The sequence below is a fragment of the Prionailurus bengalensis genome, chromosome F2 (assembly GCF_016509475.1).
Source record: "Prionailurus bengalensis isolate Pbe53 chromosome F2, Fcat_Pben_1.1_paternal_pri, whole genome shotgun sequence".
NCBI classification, from domain to species: domain Eukaryota; kingdom Metazoa; phylum Chordata; class Mammalia; order Carnivora; family Felidae; genus Prionailurus; species Prionailurus bengalensis.
In genome coordinates this window covers 54,219,073-54,234,129 of record NC_057353.1, presented here as the reverse complement: position 1 = coordinate 54,234,129, position 15,057 = coordinate 54,219,073, and the positions used below count along the sequence as shown (strand labels likewise).

Genomic DNA, 15,057 nt, shown 5'->3' with positions numbered 1-15,057 from the left:
TGGCTGTAACACGCAACTACGTATACAGACTTTTGGAAGTCTGCTCTGTGCCAGACACAGTGCTGAGGTCACTGAGGATACAAGACCCTACTCTTTTTTTTTTTTTAATTTTTTTTTCAACGTTTATTTATTTTTGGGACAGAGAGAGACAGAGCATGAACGGGGGAGAACGGGGGAGACCGCGAGATCGTGACCTGGCTGAAGTCAGCTGCTTAACCGACTGCGCCACCCAGGCGCCCCAAGACCCTACTCTTAAGGATGTTTGTGGCAGTAGGAAGCTGGACAGACTAATAATAATGATGCTAAGAATTACTAAACCAGCAGTATATGCAAATCATTATGGAAACATAGCTAGAATACCTAACATACATAGTTACAGCTAGGCATTCAGTTATATAAATTGCCTGAGAAATTCAGGGAAGGCTTGGTGGGGTAGCTGGGGGTACCATTTGATCTGAGACTCAAAAGATCATTGCGAGTTTGCCAGATGAAGGGCATTCTGGCTGAAAGAACAAGTTCAGATAGCTACAAATAATTCAGTATCACTACAGCATAAAGCATAAGTTAGGAGAGCCACAAGAGAATAAGCTGAAAACATAGGAAGGAGGCAGGATCTTATTTGTTAATGCTAAGATGTTTAAATTGTAGACCTCAGGGAACCATATAAATCACTTGGATAACATATCTCTATGTTAGAGCAATCCCCTAGTGAGCAGTGTACAGAATGATTTGGGAGAGATTGGAACTGGAGCCTGAGAGGCTGCTGAGGTGTGTGCTGAATTCGAGCAGGTGGGCAGTGGCGAGGGAGGACAATGGTGGTGTGAACGGGGTATGTACAATATGAGAATTTGGAGCTAGAACCACTCAGACTTGGGTATACAGGGCAGAAGGCACCTTAGAAGGACTCTTGGATTTCTGGGTTGGGACTCTCAAATAAGAAAGAAAGAGGAAGGTAGAGGTTATCAAGAAAAATAATGGGTTTAGTCTCAGACATATTGGATTTGATGCACTTACATGATGTCCAGAAAACAATAAAGTGTTTGCTAGAGCTGCATGCTGCAGACTCGTAACTGAGCACGGATAAAAGCAGGGAGAATTACAAAGGGTAGGATTGTGGAGGCAAGAAGGGAGTCAGATGCAACAGGGTCAGGTGACCTTCATTGGACAACTGCTTTTTGTCGCTCCACTGCAACGACACCAGCTCTAGACCGTTCTGTCCCTGAACCTGCCCAGCCATCTCCCAGCCTCTGTTCTCTTGGGCTCCATTCCTTCTTTCTCTCCTGGTCTTCTTGGTGTGGCTTTTAGACCTTCTGTCCATCTATACAGGCTCAACTCAATGCCACATACTCCAGAAAGCCTGCCTCCTTTCTCCCTCATTTCACCTCTCCCCTCCTGATGCTGTGTCTTCTGTCCAGAACACGATGGGCTGCTCAGGCTAGTGTGTGCACATCGTCAATAGTGAGCTCCTTGAAGGTGAAGAGTTCATCTCTCTATGTCCCTGTAGCCTCCACACTTAGGACAGTGTTAGGTGCTTTTTGGATTATGAGTGGATGTTTCATTAAAGTGAGGAAGATACCAAATATAAAATGCCCTACTGCACGATTTTGCTTAGTGTTGACCTTGCTCTAATTTTATATTTCTCACCCTTCCCCCAACCCATAAAGAAAGGGTAAAGGAGCCTAAAGACATGGTGCCAGCCCAGCCTTCCTGTGTCTGGAGCTTGGGATATCTGCTCGCAGCTTGAAGAATTCACAAAAGGCTACGTAAAGAAATACAGTTTGTCATGATCAAGGCTAGCCGATTTTAAGGTGTGTGTGTGTGTAGGGGTACATAGGAGGCATATAGGAAAAATTATTTTTCTCTACTGATGAAATTATGGCTCGAAGCTGCAAATATAAAACTAGGAATAAACAATGTTCATCTAACCAAGGGACACAAAGCACATAACTGCAGGGATTTTCAATGAGTTGGTTTATGGGGTATGTACAAAGTCTTTCCTTATACAGGATGTGAATGGGAAAATAGAAAGCTATTCTTTGATAATAAAAATAAGATGGCTCACTTAGATACCTGTGTGCCAAGTGACAACAATCGTATTTTCTTCCATCTTCGAGACCTTTGTACTATGAAGGATATAATCAATCCCAGACAAATGAAGGAAATAAAACAAATAGAAATCAAAAAAGAAACTGTGGAAACAGTCACAGTAAAACTTGAGAAACCCCTGATTTAGGCTTAACGCTGAAGAGTTTAGTACCATTAATTTGCCTGATAAAATTAGCCATTGATGAACCTGCCTAGACAACTTACAGGATTTTATGCTTCCAAATACCAGCACTACTGCCTGATATTATACCATTATGCCTTCTTTCCCTCCCTTAAGACCCTTCCAGTGTCTTAAAGGATTTTCCTTGTTCAAGGTGTTTTCTTTAAAAAGTAAGTAGCACATTGGGGGGCCTGACTCTCTGTTTCGGCTCAGGTCATGATTTCATGATTCTGTGAGTTCGAGCTCTGTGCTGATGATGTGGAGCCTGCTTGGGATTCTCTCTCTCCCTTTCTGTCTGCCCCTCCCCTGCTCACACTGTCTCTGTCTCTCTCAAAAGTGAATAAACTTAAAAAAAAAAAACCAAAACACCTTTTAAAAAAAGTAAATAGCACTGGAGCCAGGAATCGGAGGCAGGAATGAGGAGAAGAGAAAAGACACATTTAAGCCCTTTCTTTATCTCAGTTTTCCATTTTCCAGGAGCCCATCTCACTACTGGAGTGTGCCAAGGGGCTGGAGATCAGTGAGAAAGGACAGACAGGAGGGAAGGGTAGTGGAGGGGACAGGTGGAAGGAGCTAAGATGAATTTTGTCACATGCATCTCATTGGATTTGGACAAGGAGTCTGTGAGTAATTGCTATTCCCCTTTTATTGATTAAAAAAAATCAAGACTAGGAGAAACTGACTCAGTCTTACCCATTTTCTTTTACTCTGCTATTCTCCTTGAGAATATTAATTTCAACATTTTATGTAAAGGCAGAGTATAAAATTTTATGTATATATATGTATTTCTGTATTTATATACAAAAGATCAAGTGAAAACATAAGGAAAAGAATATAAGCACGTGCTAATAAACTGTGGTTTGGGGAGGTGGAGTAAGAGATGCCTTTTTCTTAATCCTAGTTTTCCGTGTTTTCCATAATATGCATGATTGCTTTTATATCATCAGCAGCAATAACAGTAGCAACAACAACAAAAGGCATGTATCACTTTAAAAAGGAAAGCTGGGGCGCCTGGGTGGCGCAGTTGGTTAAGCGTCCGACTTCAGCCAGGTCACGATCTCGCGGTCCCGGAGTTCGAGCCCCGAGTCAGGCTCTGGGCTGATAGCTCAGAGCCTGGAGCCTGTTTCCGATTCTGTGTCTCCCTCTCTCTCTGCCCCTCCCCTGTTCATGCTCTGTCTCTCTCAGTCCCAAAAATAAATAAAAAACGTTGAAAAAAAATTAAAAATAAAATAAAATAAAATAAAATAAAATAAAAAGGAAAGCTGTGGGGCACCTTGGTGGTTCAATCAGTTAAGCATCCAACTTAGGCTCAGGTCATGATCTTGTGGTTCATGAGTTCGAGCCCCGCGCCGGGCTCTGTGCTGACAGCTCAGAGCCTGGAGCCTGGTTCAGATTCTGGGTCTCCCTCTCTCTCTGCCCCTCCCCTGCTCATGCTCATGCTCATGCTCTGTCTCTCAATAAATAAATAAATGTTAAAAATTTTTTTAAAAAGGACAGCTTTGTTTCTTGGGCTAGCAATGTTCCTCTGGTAAGGTAGAAGGCTGGTAAGAAATGTATGGAAACAGAGACTGGTATTTTAAAGGCTTCTTTAGTCAAATAAAACCCATAATGGAAAATTTGCCATAAACTCAGAGCATCTATCTGGACTCTGTTCTACAGTTTTCCCACCAGAGAAAAGAGAAACTAATTAGAGTCACTGAATGCAAAAGAAAACTGGTAGTCTGATCCACACAATGTTCTGAGCACCCCTGCATTCTATGGAAAGTAAATGCTTGTACTGAATGTGTGTATCCGTAGTACAGTCCATTACCAAGATGTTTCTGTGCCTCCAAAGTACCGAAGGATCCAATCAATTCTTTTGAAATATACAGCCAGTAACAGAGATATTTTATCTACACAATGCTCCACATGGGAATTGGCACTGAGTGAAGAGAGCTGAAATGTGACAAATGGGACCATTTAAACCTTATCTCCTCAATATCAAAACACCCAATTATAAAGCAAAAGATTTAGTCAATCAGAAAAATATTTTTTCTACACAGGCCCAAGCCTTTTGAGTAATTTATTTCATTGAATTTCATTGAAATTCATTGAACTTATTTCATTGAATTTACCAAATATTTAGTCGGTTTCCTAAAATATATTTGAATCTCTAAATAATAGGGGGGGGGGAGATATGATCTGGATTTTCTGCATGGGGAATAAAAGTTGAAGACAAACGAAAATGCACGTTTGTCCCTTACATATAAATGCTCATTTATTTACTTTTTAAATGGAGATCTCTTAGGCTATGCATATTTGACTTTAATAACTTGGTTTGAAAGACCTGGCCCAGACAGAGTATTTATTAAAATGTAAATTAAACTTGCCGGAAAGAAAAAAAATGCAGAGAAAATATGGAAATAAAAGACCCTGGTCATAGTAGGTGGAGGTTTCAACCTTTCGAAGATTTAAGAAAAGAACAATTTTAGAAGAGAAAAAGGCCAAACGAAAGGTACATTGATTTTGGACAAAACGGGCCCCCCTGCATGGCTCTCACTCCCACCCATCGATCAGGGCAACTTGCGTCTTCTAGGCTCAGAGCCCTGACGCTGTGTTGTCTCCAGCCAGTGTGTCCTCTATGTTCACACTTCACCCTTTCTTTCTTTGAAACATATCTCTGGTTCACACCTTACTTTAAGTTCTCCTGATAGAGAATCTTACTACCTCATGCCTGAACCACTACCACCCATTTCCAAAGTGGTCTTTCTGCCAATGTTCTCCTGTTTCATCCACACATTGATCACCCCCCTGAATCATGCAGCAGTCCACAGACTGCTGCTCTCTGCTCACCACCCACAACTCCCTTCTCTGCCTGATAGTTGGGATCCTCCACAGCCCCTTCTCTGTCTCTTAACCGCCCCCCCCCCCGCCACACACACACATTAATACAATCTTTCTTTTTACTGCTCCCCCAAATACATCACTCATTTTAATCAACCAAATCACTTAATACCATAAAAATCCCACTCCGTGTGCCCTTCCTTGTCTCCTTTCAAAACCCATGGCATTCTCACCCCAGCCAGGTCCTTTCCTGTGTGGAGTGCTGTCCTCTTAACTTTTACTATGCAAAGGAGCTCCATTCTTTCAGAGCCTTTTCAAATGCCACCTCTTCCAGGAAGCCTTCTCTGATCCCTTTAGCCCCATAATTTCCTTTCTTTTCTCTGAATTGCTATCGCATCTGTAATCAAGACTGAATTTCATGACATATTACTTAAATGCACTTCTATTGATTTATATGCCATCCTGTGTTTCTCAATGAGGGCATTATTGGCATTTGTGACAGGGCACTTCTTCAACGCACAGGCCTGTCTTGACCATGTCAGGACATTTGGTGCCTGTCACTCTTGAATGCTATCAGACAGTGATGTTATTGTGACAAACCCAAATGCTCCGAATACATTCCCAAATGCCTTCATTATTCAAAAGTTCCTTAGAGAGGGTACTATATCATATACACATCTGTCCAACAACTAAGCTGTTTAAATGGGGACTGTGTATAGTATTTTAAAGAACAAATCTTTATTTCTCTTACAGTTGCCCACAGATTACAAAACTAGGAAGGAGGCTAATTGACAGTCAGGTGTTAATCACTGTTCCATTTCATACGATGTTTCGTTGAACCCTCATACCAAGCCTGGATGCTATTTATCTTTATTTTAAAAATGAGGAGACTGAGGCTCACAGTGTTCTGCTTATTCAGTGTCATCATGTTTGATTAGGGCCCTGGCATTTAAGCCCAGGATTGTTTGGGACCAAATCTTCAACTTTGTCTCCTACCCCCAGCCTGTATAAAGAGACTATCTGTAACAGCTTTGAAATAAGAGTGTGAACATGTAACATAATTAACAATTTAAAATAGGTACTAGTGACTATAATTGAAAAGAAGGACATTAGTGCAAACATTTTTTTTAGAATTTATAACAAGAATATAAATTGGAGTCTAATGAACTTAGACCCCCTTTGCTGCAGACATTAAACCACGTTTGATCTCTAATTGAGATGTACATATTCTTTACTTTCTTAATGTATTTGTTAATGTTTGTCTTGGCAGATGGACAACAGATCTAAATTTTCCTTAATCAAGTTTTGGGTAATGGATGGCCAAACATGCGCTGTATTAGCTAGCATTGCTGGACCCAAAGCAATAGGGATCTAAGAGCTGGCACTTCCCACATCTTCTCTGTCTAGTATCAAGGTATCTTCAATAATAAATGTTCTCTAAATCAAATCTCACAGTATCATTTAAAATGATACTCCTTTTAAATTACAGTTTCTTATGTATGCCATGCATATCTACAACACCTGTAATTATTAGTAGCTCACTTCAGTGTGTGCCCATATGTCCAATTAAAATTCTTCATATCTCAACTAACCTAGAGTTTAGGAAGTAATAGCATGTATAATCTATATGCATACTTTTTAAAGCATGCTTCCTCAGTTTCTATCTATGCACACAGGAAGAACTGCATTTCATACAGGGAAAGAGAGAGAGAGAGCCAGTACTGTTGATTTGAAGTTTTCTTTTTCAGCCATGAGAATAAATGTTTACCATGTGTTTATTGTGTTTAGCAGAGAAGGGAAAGGAACTGAAGGCTAAGTTCATATGTAAATAGAGCTGAACGTGTATGTGGTATAAAAGTATTTCATTCCTATATTGTCTTATAAGCCTTTTCTACTGTAACAAAGTTGCACTCCATTCACTAGTAAAACCACTATTCAACCGTAACCACATCCACATTTGGTGATCTGAAAGCATAAAGGGATTTTTAGTTATGCTTACCAGGAAAAACAGACATTAAAAAAAATAAATCATTCTTTGTGACAAACAAATTGAGCTTGGTGTTAGCATTTTTATCAGAACATTTCCTGAGCAAAGTGCTTTTTCAGCTTCTGCATGCTGGGATGCTTTGCAGGGAGCTGGGGGAGAGGGTGATAGAAACTTTCCCCACTAAAACTAGGAAGTCCAGGAACTGAACCCCTCACATTTATATATCTCAGTGAACAACTGTAGAATTATTGCTTTGACTCATCTTTTCTCAAACTACCTTATCAAATCTTTGTCATGTAATAGAACTTTTAAAGATATCCAGAAGCCACAAATGGTGTATTTTGATAACATTTCCCAGAGAGTCACAAACATTTTAAAGGTAGATTTCTAGAGTTTCTGTTTATATTTCCCTCTATATTAACAGCACCTAAACTGATACCTGCTGATATGCTATCACATTTTCCCCACCTATTTTTAGGTCTTTACTTGCCTTAGAGATGGATTTAATATGTAAAGCAGAAGCTTAAACTGTGAAACATTTGCATGACTGTATTTTCATTTTGCCATCAGCTAAGTAAGGCAAAGTGGACCCCATCCTGCAAGGGACTCTATCCCACATTTCTTCTGTGGACTTGGAGGCTTTGGTTTGCTTACCTGCTTCCTTGAAGATACTGTGCTGTTGAAACATCTATTAGAGGTCTTTGAATTCATATTCTTGTTCTGGTGGGTTGAGTCATTTTTCCATGTCTTAGAGTTTTCTTTAGGATCTGAAGGAATGGGATTTAAGAAGAGGATCCTAGCTATGAATCCATAGAGGACGGTGGCCAGTATCATCGGCACAACATAAAAGACACCAAAGTCCATTAGGTAAATAGGTGAGTAGTAATTCCTGGAGATCTTGTAGCCACAGGACACCACAATAGCATCTTTGTAGGTGCTAATATTGAGATCCAGCAAGAAGAACCAGAGCATACAGTAAATCGATGTGAAAGCCCAGACAAAGATGATGATCTTTTTGGCTCTGGAAAATGTGCAGAGAAACTGGGCTTTGATGGGGTGACAGATTGCTATGTACCTCTCAATGGTAAAGGCTGTGATGGAACAAGAGGAGGCATTAATGCCCAAGTACTGGAGGTAAGTGATGCAGAGGCAGCCCACATAGCCGTAGACCCAGGACCCATAGATACTGTCTGTTATGTTGGGGAGGCCAGCAGCCACCAGGACCATGAGATCAGCTACTGCCAGACTCACCAGGTAGCAGTTTGTGGGGGTCCTCATGTGCTTGGTTCTCATGACCACCAGGACCACCATGATGTTGCCCACGATGCCCAAACCACAAATAACGAGCACAAGGAAGATGGTGACCACTTGGTATTCTAGGGCCACCACTGCTCTGGGTTGAAGCTGTGTTTGGTTCAGTTCACTTACTGTCTCGTTTTCCATCTTTAGTGACTTGAAGTTTCTCTGAAACACTTCTCAAAACATCCTCTTCCTGGTGTTCTGCCTTTATCTCAGTGGTTCTCTCCCCCTGTGAAGAGTTATAGTCCAAATTCATCACCGTTTCAAATGGGGCCAGTCACTGACAGTAGCTCTCTCTTCCGCTACTTTCACCTCTCGTGTTTCTACAGTAACAGGGCTCACATGTACTTCTGAAAACTCCCTATAAGGCAACCCTCGTGTAGGAAGGAGCAACTGTTTTTGACCAGCTTAATAAGAGGCACCTGTTTCCTCTTAATGGCGAAAAAGCTTGTAAGAGAAACAGAGAAAGCTCCCTATTTTGAAAGACTGCCCAGAAGGAAAAACTGAATGATACCTGCTCTCGCTGAAAAAGAAATACAAAGAGACCTCTTAGATGCTTGGGAAAAGTGTAAAGAAGAAAAATGTACCAGGGGGAAAAGGCTCAATGATGAAGCTTGGTAGGATTTTAGCGTTTGCCTCCTTTGCTCTCTGAGGGTGGGATGGCTTGGCTACAAAATAGCAAGTCTTTGAGCCTCCATTTCCCCATGCCCCCTGCCCTGCCTTCCCAGTAGAGGCCAATTTCTTCTCTTACCTTTTCCTCTGTGGCGCTGCCTGCTTTCTCCAGGTGGATGAAGCAGTAATAAGTCCAAGTTTCCAATCCTGCAGGAGGTCTCGTCTACTTTGTTGACGGGGATACCATTTAGCAGCGCTCAGTCTTCAGACCTGCAGTTCCTCTAAACCCTTGCAGTTCTTTCCAACTGCTGACAGACCACACAGCCGCAGCAGGAGCAGCGGCAGCAACAATGAGGCTGTCGAATCATAGAGCGTCCCCTAATGAGCACACATGCTCTCTCTCTCCCTCCCTCCCCCGCCTCCCTCTCTGACACACACACACACACACACACACACACACACACACACACCGGCCAGCCAGTCCTCACTGATTCAGTCTTCTCCCCTTGAAGGATTTCCTTTTAAACAGGCTGATGACAGGGTCCTCGGTCTGTCTGGAAGGCTGAAATCACAAGCAAGGGTTCCAGAGGCAGCTGGGACTGTAGTCTCTTCTAGTCTAAGTGCCACAGGAATTCCAGTACCTGAGAAGCCCTGAAATATGTTCACACTCCCTGTGTGTGATGGGACTTCCGGGAGAGCAAATCCTTCTCCGTCCAGACACAGCCCTTGAAGCTTGAAATATCTGTCTGAACTGAAACCAACTTCTTTCTCCACTATGGAAACCCTTAAACTATTTCTCAAGTGAACCAGTGAAATTGGCTCCCTCCTCTCATATTATATGAATGGAAAATGAGTTAAAATTGATTTTAAGCCATGGCAGCTGTGATCTTCTGAGGCTTATAAAAATCAGTTTTTAAAAAATTCTTTGAGCTAAAAATATTGATTTAAACCTACATATGATCTGTTAAGTTTGTTTTTCAACTCTGGCTCTGCATAACTTCTTAGAATCTCTCTAACTGCTCTGGGTGCCTTTTCCCTATTCATCCACTTCTGGTATGCCAACCACACATACTACCCAGCAACATTTTGTGTTCATTTATTTCCAGGTGGAAAACGCATCCTGTGGAAATCTAGGCCAGGGCAACTCTGGTACCACACCTCTGAAACGAAACTTCATGGTTCCATCTCTTTCTTTCTTTCTTTCTTTTTCTTTCTTTTTTTTTTTTTTTTTAGAAAACTGTACTTCCACTTGGTTTTTATTTCTCTAAAATCCTTATGGTTTTTTTTATAGAGGCTCAGAAAACATGTCTCCCTTCCACAGGCACCAACCTAATACACCAAACGTTAATGTTGGTCCACTCTTATTTATTAACTGACAACGAAAAACAGCCCTTAACCAAATTCCCTGTATGGTAAATGGTTTGATTCTCTGTTTTAAGATGTTTAGATGTTCTTCTTTCTAGATATCAATGGAAGTGTAGATTTTGAGTATACAGAACCATGGGGTGATCAAAGCCATGTTCAATGCTAGGTACCAATAAGATGCAGGAGAACTTCTGGATCATATTGAGTAATTTCACTCTCTGAACCACTGAGTGCTCCTTGACTATCTCCTTCTCTTTTCAAATCATCATATTACAAATTAATAACCCATGACCCAGATTCAGCTTTGAGGCATTTATTGTTTGGCTCATACAATGTAGGCTCAAGTGTGATTTAAAATAATTAAATTATTGTCTACTTTTCAAAATTGGGAGATTGTGTACTAAATCTGAATTTCCGCCTCTCATAAAAATTAGAAAGATCTGGCAAATGTGGGCCCACATTCCTGAATAGAAATAACCACCTGGAGTTGAGTAGTGGTTGTGGGTGGTAATTCGTGGGGGTCCTTGATACAGGATGTGCCCTCTTCTATTATCCTTACTCCATACTTGCTCCCTATTGTCTGTCACACATTCCAGCTTCACTTAGTAATCACACATACCTGGCCTCTGTAACCATCTGCGTCTTGGTTCCTTATCATAAGCAAGTTCCTTAGAGTAGGAGCCAAATACACGTTCCTTCACCATGAGTAGGATTTCTGCTAGCATTATAGTTTCTTCCTCCAACTTGTTTAGCAGACTGGACAGGAGATGCCCTCCATGCCTCTCTTTCTGGACTAGAGAACAGAGATTACTCTGAGCACCCCTTTTCTTGCTTAGCCATTTACATTCTGGAATAAAAAAGTGCTTTCTAAGGAGAAGGCATTGCCTCCCTACTCTGCCCCAATGTCACCATCTCCAACCCAAAATACCTTTTGAAAAGTCATAGTTCATATGGCACATCTTCCCCTCATTCCCCCCCCTCCCCCCGCCCTGGATTTTAGTTGGCTTTCAGGGCTCCTGAGAAGACCTTACTTCAAGTCTTACTTTCGGGTTGTAAAATGAGGGCAGAGCCCATCTATAATGCTATCTGCTCTGGCAAATCCACCTTGACTCCAAATCTTAGCACATTCTTCAGCGTTTCTGCAGGATGTTGTCAATCTGAGTCTCTATTCATTTTTTTTTTAATTTTTTTTTCAACGTTTATTTATTTTTGGGACAGAGAGAGACAGAGCATGAACGGGGGAGGGGCAGAGAGAGAGGGAGACACAGAATCGGAAACAGGCTCCAGGCTCTGAGCCATCAGCCCAGAGCCCGACGCGGGGCTCGAACTCATGGACCGCGAGATCGTGACCTGGCTGAAGTCGGACGCTTAACCGACTGCGCCACCCAGGCGCCCCAGGTCTCTATTCATTTTTTAGCTCATAATTGTCATGCTCCTCCTATGTACCAGGCACCCAGTATGTAAAATTTTGTTTTTATCTTCAAATAGGTCATGGTCTGGTGTGAGAGAAGCAGACTTATAAATAGTTACAGGGATCTAGGCACTAAAAGCTTATGTTGAGAAGGTTCAGAAGTGCAGGGGAAGGCATCCATGGTGGTGGTGGGGGGCGGTGCAATGAGCTAAGGGACCCAGGAGGACTTCAGAGGCAAGGTAACATTGGAAAACATTCTTGAAGAGAAGTACAGGTGCTTTTTGACAGGTGAAAGGAGGCAATAGGATAGATAAGGTCCAGCTGTGTAAAGTGGCAAGGATGGGGGGGGGTGCAATTTTATGATCTTGCTCTGGCCATGAGGAGGTGGCACTGGTGATGAGACAGCCAGTGATGGTAACCAGGCAGGTTTTCTCGTGAGGAGCCCTCCCTTCTGCTCTGACTCAGACCATCTTCCCCCTGCCCTGCCCCGTACCTTGCTGTTCTTTCAACTCTGGAGGGTCCAAACTCTGACCTCACTGTCCTGTGAAGTTGTGGTTCTGTCTGTTTTTTAATCAACTTCATGCTCTGTACAAAATTATGTTTTCAAAGTAACTGAGATTCCATAAGCTAGGCTTTTCATTTTCAAAGCTCAATCAGATGATATCAAATAAATGTCCCCTATGTGTAAAGAACTGCACAAAATCGGGTTCAGTTAAAATAAATCTTAGGGGCCCCTGGGTGGCTCAGTCGGTTAAGTGTCTGACTTTGGCTCAGGTCATGATCTCACAGCTCGTGAGTTCAAGCCCCGTATCGTGCTCTGTGCTGACAGCTCAGAGCCTGGAGCCTGCTTCGGATTCGGTGTCTCCCTCTCTCTCTGCCCCTCCCCTGCTGATGATCTGTCTTTCTGTCTCTCTCAAAAATAAATAAAAACATTAAAAAATAAAATAAAATAAACCTTACATTTGAGTTGATTTTTTTTCTCACACTAGTATCTTAAATTGTAAACCAACCGCAGATTTTATATCTTGTAAGTACTTCAGACTAGAGAGAAGTTTGAAAACAGTCCAGTGGCATCTGTTTTGAAAAAAAGGCTGATAAGTCCCAGCTAAGCCATGTAGATGGCAAACCCACACACTGCATGCATTTCTCATGCCCATTTCAGTCCCAGACTATTTTCTCTGACCTTATGCCCATAGTTAATGCCTTCTCGCCCACATGCCAGCCAGCCAGCAACAATTAAAACAAGCATCAGACTTCACAGGTTCCTTTGTAAGAATGTCCTTGGACTCCTAGTCAGGGCTTTCTTTTTGGTCTGGACTCAGACTTGCCCCTTGAGCTTCAGGAAAGATTTAGCACTTCTGCTTCCCACTCCTGGCACTTCTAATCACACGGCTTGCTCTCAGAATCTGGCTTTCCTTTTCGTGGGTACCCCAGGAAACCATCTGCTTGGTGAGTGTCTGTTCCTGAGACACATTGGCTAACATGATATCACATTTGCTGGGCCTGCCTACCTCTGCACAGGAAGAATTAGGGCAAGCCCCACCCTCATCTCTGGAGGTGATCTTAGCCATCTTGGGAGTAGGTGGCTGTCTACTGGTTGTCATGAATCCAATTAATAGATAGATGACTATTTATACATTTAGCAGTTCTCTAACTTTAGCATGCATCTGAGTCTCCTGGACAGCTTATTAAATCTAGATTCCTGGTTCCATCCCCCAAATTACTGTTTAAGTAGCTCAAGGATGGGACCTGAGCATTCCTTATAAACTTCCAGGCAATGCTGCTGCTGCTGCTCTGTGGACCACATTCTGAGCAACACTGTACTATATGACTTAGCTCAATGGTTCTGATGTGAGAGGTGGGGAGCGATGATGAATCAGAGTCACCTAGAAAGAGTTTTAAAAATGTGCATATTGGGGTGCCTCAGTGGCTCAGTCGGTTAAGCATTCAACTCTTTTTAAAAATATTTTTTTAGCATTTTATTTATTTTTGAGAGACAGAGAGAGACAGAGACAGAGACAGAGCATGAGTGAGGGAGGGGCAGAGCGAGAGGGAGATAGAGAACCAGAAGTAAGCTCCAGGCTCTGAGCTGTCAACACAGAGCCCGATGCAGGGTTCGAACCCATGAACCATGAGATCATGACCTGAGCCGAAGTGAGATGCTTAACTGACTGAGCCACTCAGGTGCCCTGAAGTGTCCAACACTTGATTTCAGCAGAGGTCATGATATCATGGTTTGTGAGGTCGGGTTCTGCACTGTCAGCTGCTTGGATTCTCTCTCTCTCTTCCTCTCTCTCTCTCTCCCTCCCTCTCTCCTTGCCCCTCTGCCACTCGTGCTCTCTCTCTCTCTTAAAACAAATAAGCACACATTTAAAAAATCTAACTGAAATATTAATAAAAATAAAAAGGAGGACTAGCTTAGTCCTCCTACATATTTTGGATACAGGTGTATTTCCTAGAATCAGACTAAGACTTAAGAAAGAGATTGGGACCCTGGACAAAAGCAGTTGACTTGTTCTTCATATATATACCATTGACCTAGTGGAAAGTGCTACATCATCTCTGACCCCGGGGGCCAGTTGTCTGTAGAGAGCACAATTTCCCACCTGCTCACTATGGTCAACTGGCACTAGGGTCAGAGACGATGTAGAGCATCCGACTAGGTCAGTGGTTTGTATGGCCCAGACCACGATAAGGAGACAGCAAAATTTCAGGGGACACCCTAAACCTCAGCACATAATGTAATCAATATTTCCATGGACTGTTTTCTATATTAGTATAAACGCAAATAAGCCTATGATGAATCAAATACCAAAATTTTAAATAAAGACATGATCAATATTATGAAAATTTCCCTTTCAACTCAGGCTCCAAGCCTTTACTTAAAATTTTACTTTTTTGCTTATTATGGTTTAAAAAAATAGTACACTAAAGTTACATCCTGATTACTGTTTTCGTGGACCTCCCCCCCCCCCTTAAATTTAGCACCCTCCCTTGCCTCGCCCTATTCTCAGCCTGAGTTTGAGAATCATCTGGAGGGTTTTTAAAAAATGCACATACTAAGGTCTCACTCACAGATATTCTTTAATTAGCTAGCAAGTGAAGCCTACGCATGGTTAGGGCAACAGTGGTTTAGAATCACTGAGCTGTACCACCACATGTTGGTCTCTGGGAATGAAGGATTGGTGGTTCTTGGTGGTCCAGGCTGTGCGAGGATGAAATAAACTGCATGCAAAGCATGTGCAATGATTCAGAAAGGTGACAGCATCAGAACAATTTGGCAACAGAACAGTA

At 42.2% G+C, this 15,057-nt stretch overlaps 1 protein-coding gene across 1 annotated transcript in view; it reads right to left on the bottom strand.

Annotated features, from left to right (window-relative positions):
- Window positions 1–9,350, bottom strand: part of TRHR (thyrotropin releasing hormone receptor) — a 46,786-nt gene extending 37,436 nt beyond the window's left edge. Inside the window, exons 1-2 of the mRNA XM_043601608.1 lie at window positions 9,127–9,350; window positions 7,731–8,604 (exon numbers count right to left, since the gene is read on the bottom strand). Of these exons, the coding sequence (XP_043457543.1) occupies window positions 7,731–8,519 (789 nt within the window). The 5' untranslated portion in view covers window positions 8,520–8,604; window positions 9,127–9,350. The remainder of the gene's footprint in view (window positions 1–7,730; window positions 8,605–9,126) is intronic.
- Window positions 9,351–15,057: the final 5,707 nt, after the last annotated feature.